The following is a 5,076-nucleotide window of genomic DNA, read 5'->3' as shown; positions in this document are numbered from 1 at the left end:
TTATTTGGTGATGATATAATACATATTTAAGTATCTTGCATAAAAAAGATCTTAATGTTCATTCATCATATTTAAATTAAAAAATAATAATAATAATATTCAAAACATAAAAAATGTATGGTTCATAGGTATGACATTATCAGGTTTATTCAGTATTATTATATATTCAGTAGTAGTGTGTAATATTATTATCGCCCTCTTGTGGACTGAGAAAGCAAAATCTTTCTGTTTAGATCTACAGTATTATTTCGTATTTACTTGCTGTTTACCTTCATTTTTACATTATGTTTGTTCTTATATGAAGAATAAGAAACAAAACAACTTTAAGGAGAGAAGTGTGTTCGCGTGACGTCACTCCTGACGTCAGCTCGTTCCTGGCGAAGTGCGTATAAAACATGAATAAACAATCTAGTGTTGTTGCTAGGCAACTGTGCCTGTTCATCAACAGAAGAGTGAGGTGGTGTTGATGTGGTAAGGAAGAGGTTTACAGTAAGATGGGAGGAGGGGCACGTGTGGTACCAGGAATAGTATTACAGACAGCCTACTGTTACTGGAAGAGCCCTAGTGAGGGAGGAGCCTAACTAGAACACATGACGAGTAGAGAGTACAAAAACACACACACACCCGCACGGAGAGAGAGAGACACAGAAAGTTAACTAGCAGCACAAACACTAACTCGCTGAACTTTAGACGACACAGAAGATTACTACTGCTACTACAGCAACTCTCCAACATAATAAAGCTAAGGTAAGAAATACTCTTGTTTTGTAGTCTATATCAAACTGAATAAATGTAGCTGTTGCCTAAAACGATCGTGATACAGCTGAGGCTTTATTTACTAAACCTCGATGTGTGAATACAGCATCTTAAGTGCCATTTAAAAGTGTAAGAAGTACTTTTATTTTAAGTTTAAAGCCAAATAAAAAGCATTCTGTGCAGTTCAAGTGTCAGATGTGTACTTTTTAAAGCACTTTCAATCTTTATTAGTCATCTGTGAATGTCTATTAAAGCTGTTGTTTCCTAACATTTTTCTCCAGGTTCTCATCGATCTGCTTCACCGCCGTATTCCTGGCATCCGAAGGTTTGCGCTGAGCGCCATGGTAACACACAGCAAGTTCGACATCGCAATGAGCGGCAGCCCGTTTGAGGTGAGCACGCGGCTGCAGCCTCACCGTTACAAGACCTTCAGCTCCAAGCTTCAGTATCAGATGGTCCAGCGCGCCGTTCGGAAGCTCCAGGAGAGCGGCTTCTACTGGGGCTCCATCAGCGGCAAAGAGGCCAATCATGAGCTGAATGCAGAACCCAGCGGCACCTTCCTGGTCAGAGACAGCTCGGACAAGCGGCACTTTTTCACGCTCAGCGTCAAGACCGAGTCGGGCACGAAGAACCTTCGGGTGCAGTGCGACAACAAGTCCTTCTTCCTCCAGACGGACTCTAAGAGCACACAGTCCGTGCCTCGCTTCGACTGCGTGCTCAAGCTAATCCATCACTACATGCCCTCTTCGAGAAGCATGCTGTCCATGGGAAACTCTCGAAGCGCGTACTACATTTACTCAGGAGGGGAGAAGATCCCTCTTGAGCTATCCAGGCCCTTGCCTTGCACTATGTCGTCCCTGCAGCATCTGTGCAGGAAGACTGTAAACGGACATATCGACATTTCTGGTAAAAGAGATCAGCTGCCCCAACAGCTGAAGGAGTTCTTACAGGAGTACGACGCTCCTATCTGAAGAAGTGCTGGGAATTTGATGGACGTGCACTGAGATGTGAAGCGTACGGTAGCTAAAGATGTCAAGGAGATGCACTGCGATTCAAGTAAGACATTGGTGGAGTTAGTGAACGGTTAACTGTACCATGCTCATGTGTGTTCACGCCAGCGAATGGCTCGATGAATGGACATTTGTACTGTTTTTTGTTTTTTTTGCCTTTACCGGTGCCAGTAAAACAAACCCATAACTGCCTCTCTGCACTGCCCCGGATCTGTGAGTTCAGCCAAGCAGTGAAACAGCAAAAGCCATTTAACAGAAACCAGCCTCCACCTTCTTCCAAGTAAACAATTGTGCCTTTCAGGGGAAAAAGGAAGAAGTGAGTAACACGCGTAGCACCTTAACAGAGCTGTTGAGAAACGACAAAACAGTTCAAACATGCAAAGAAGATGATTCTTACATACATTACTGTATGTCAACAATCTACTTGAACACTTTGAATGAAAAAAGACGTCTATTTTATGACTGAATTGTTTGTGCTTGTGTTTATAAAGAGCAGTTCATAAGAGAGACTGCTTGCAAGTGAATGTATTAACATACATGGGCTTTTTCTTAACACCCGTGTTTCTTCAACAACACATTGTTTACATTTATGTGAAGATGAAATTGGAATTTTATCTTTTGTCTTGACATATTTATATTTATAAAACATTTCAATAACTTATTAAAGAGGACTATTTTTGTAAACATAAATCCTTGTCCTGGTTTTTAATTTCTTTATTTAAAAAACAAAAGCATCCTCTGGGCAAATGTTTGAAATAGTTAAGAGTTACGACAGGCGTCTGATTGTGAGCATCTCCGGGAAGGGTTCGAGTTGATTCAGAGATATTCATGTTGAACGGGAATGTTCCTCCCCTCCCTCGCTGTCTCTCGCAGACTCTTCCAGTAAGACTTTACAGATACAAGGAAGCGCAGGATTGCAGTCAACTGTATTTATGACAGTGCTTCTAAAACTAGATGGGGGGCACCAGTTTTCTAAAATAGACTTATACATTAATTTATCATTGATTCCGTGTAATTCAACCTCAGAAAAATAAGACTACTAACCAAGAAAAGTACAGTGTGTATAATTTTATATGTTTTGTTGAATTCAAAGTTTGAGATTGTGTTTAATGGCATGAATTGCCAAAAAGTTTGAGAACCACACTGATTTAATGGAAACAACTAAAGTCACTTATATCATCACATGGTATCTAAATGGGGATTGTGTCACGTTGTTTCTACCTCTTATATACAGCACACACACACAAATACAAATAACAAATGAAATCACATATCAAAAAACTTTGTTTATTATCATCTAAACCTGAGTGTGTGTGTGTAAGATCTGATGTCACTGATGATAAGCGATAAGCTTTACTCAGTAAAGATTAAAGGGAAGAGGTGTGACTGTCGTAACTTTTCAATACTTTGTACTCGGCCTGCTGGGAAATTGAGCAGATTCCTGAAGTTATGCTGTGTTGTGGTTTATCTAAGAAAACATGAATGTTACAGTACCGTATGTACTAAACGCATGAAATGTGAGTGTATAAGAGTCTGTCTGAGAATGTATGACTCTATCTGAGTGTTATTCATTAACACACACGTGTCATCAGTATAATGTCTCTTTATTTTATTAAATGTGTTCCATGATAAAGGTCAAAAGATTAATTTATTTGAGAGCATAATCAAATCAAATCATGAAATGCCAATAAACTCACAACACATACAGTACAGTACTATACAGATAAACCACTACTGTGTTGCTTTCCTCACGTTTACAATAATAAACTATACATGAGGGAAGATTATGTTCTACTCAATAACACTTTAAAAATAATGATACGTTTTTGTAACCTGAAGTGAATATTGGTTAAATATTCAAACATTGACTATAAGAGGGGAATATTTTATGATTGATCACAGATAACAGGTGCTTTTGACAAACACAATGACACAAGTCCTGCCGGTTGTCTTTCTCTTCTTCCTGCAACACTGACATTTACAGTAAAGTGAAAAACCTGACCGTGTGCCACAGCACATGAGAACTACAAGATGACATCAAGAAACACTTTCATAGCGGCCACATGAAGGCACATGAGTGAGTGTACTTGTTGAGTCTGAGCTCATGTAAACTCAGTAAGTTAACAAACATCTATGCGATTAAATCTCTTTAACCCATTAGTTAAGTTGGTAAGGCAGAATAATGTCAGTCTTGTCTAGCTGAAGAACCACGGCCTCTTTGAACGAACATGGGATCGGCCAAGAGACCACATGACGTGTTGTGTCACGTTTAAAGGCGTCCACAATAGCATACCTTACAGTCTTACAAACGTCTCTAAGTTTTAACAAAGGTGGCAAACATTTTAAAATATCTCTTTTAGATTCCACCAGTTGCTTCAAGCAAAAGACTTTATGGCGTGAACCTCACATACTTTAAAAACGCAGCGTTTTTTCGATTTTGATATAGTCACTGAAGTAAATGTGACAGCTATCTTCTTCAATCAGACGGCTTTGTGTTATTTCAATACCGTTAAAGAACGCGAGACACGCGTCTCCTGGAAATCCTATATAATTCAACCAATCAGAGGACGATTTTAAATCTGCTGAAGTGTTCCCAGTTAATTGTGCTGTATGCATCAAACCTTCAGCCAACAGTCCGTCATGTGACGTGAGACTAGAATAAAGTAAGAGCAGTGTAAAACATAAACAAAGACAAGACCATCAGATTACATAAACACATTGGTTATAAAAGACTTGATGTGTGCTCTTAATGCACCACATACAGTATGTTTTACTATACTGTACATCATTCAGTGCTGTTAATAACTTAACTCTGTGTGAGATTAAGCTGTAGTGCAAACAGCTCAGGTTAAGTTTAGGGTTTGTATAAACATACAGTACATAGATAATGTCATATAATGTACAGCAGTGCTTGTTGTTAATATATTTTGTGTAATTTAGTTTTTGATGAGATTAAATTCTCATCGCACGTTTAAGTTTTCCAGTGTACTCCATAATCAAATGTGAAATTCTCTAGTAGACAATGAAGTGATCATGTGATTCCACAGAAGTTCTCTGTAATTGCGCAACACACATATTTCCACTCTCTCTCTCTCTCTCTCTCTCTCTCTCTTTCACAGACCATGTATCGATCTGCCATTGTCTTTCAGATTCAAAACCTGTGCTACCTTTTACATAGCAACAGGGAAGTTCATACTCAATGAAACAAGAAATCTTAAAAAAAGACACTAACTGACAAAGGAGTTATCATGTTTTCATTACAAAATAAGTAAAATAAAAGTAATAACTGACCAAAAGACTTTACATCATC

General features: G+C 38.6%; 1 protein-coding gene across 1 annotated transcript; it reads left to right on the top strand.

The window, feature by feature from the left end:
• The first annotated feature begins 538 nt into the window (after positions 1-538).
• socs3a (suppressor of cytokine signaling 3a) lies at positions 539-2,456 on the top strand. Its single transcript, XM_055183138.2, has 2 exons — positions 539-747; positions 1,038-2,456. Exon 2 carries the CDS (start codon positions 1,098-1,100, stop codon positions 1,725-1,727), a length of 630 nt encoding a protein of 209 aa, XP_055039113.1. The 5' UTR covers positions 539-747; positions 1,038-1,097; the 3' UTR covers positions 1,728-2,456.
• The last annotated feature ends 2,620 nt before the right edge of the window (positions 2,457-5,076 follow it).

This window comes from Misgurnus anguillicaudatus, chromosome 19 (assembly GCF_027580225.2).
Source record: "Misgurnus anguillicaudatus chromosome 19, ASM2758022v2, whole genome shotgun sequence".
Lineage (NCBI taxonomy): Eukaryota > Metazoa > Chordata > Actinopteri > Cypriniformes > Cobitidae > Misgurnus > Misgurnus anguillicaudatus.
This window is presented reverse-complemented; position numbering and strand designations above follow the sequence as displayed.

What these genes read in the sequence shown, in the direction of transcription:
- socs3a (XM_055183138.2), top strand. Translation starts at nt 1,098, where the DNA reads ATGGTAACACACAGCAAGTTCGACATCGCAATGAGCGGCAGCCCGTTT.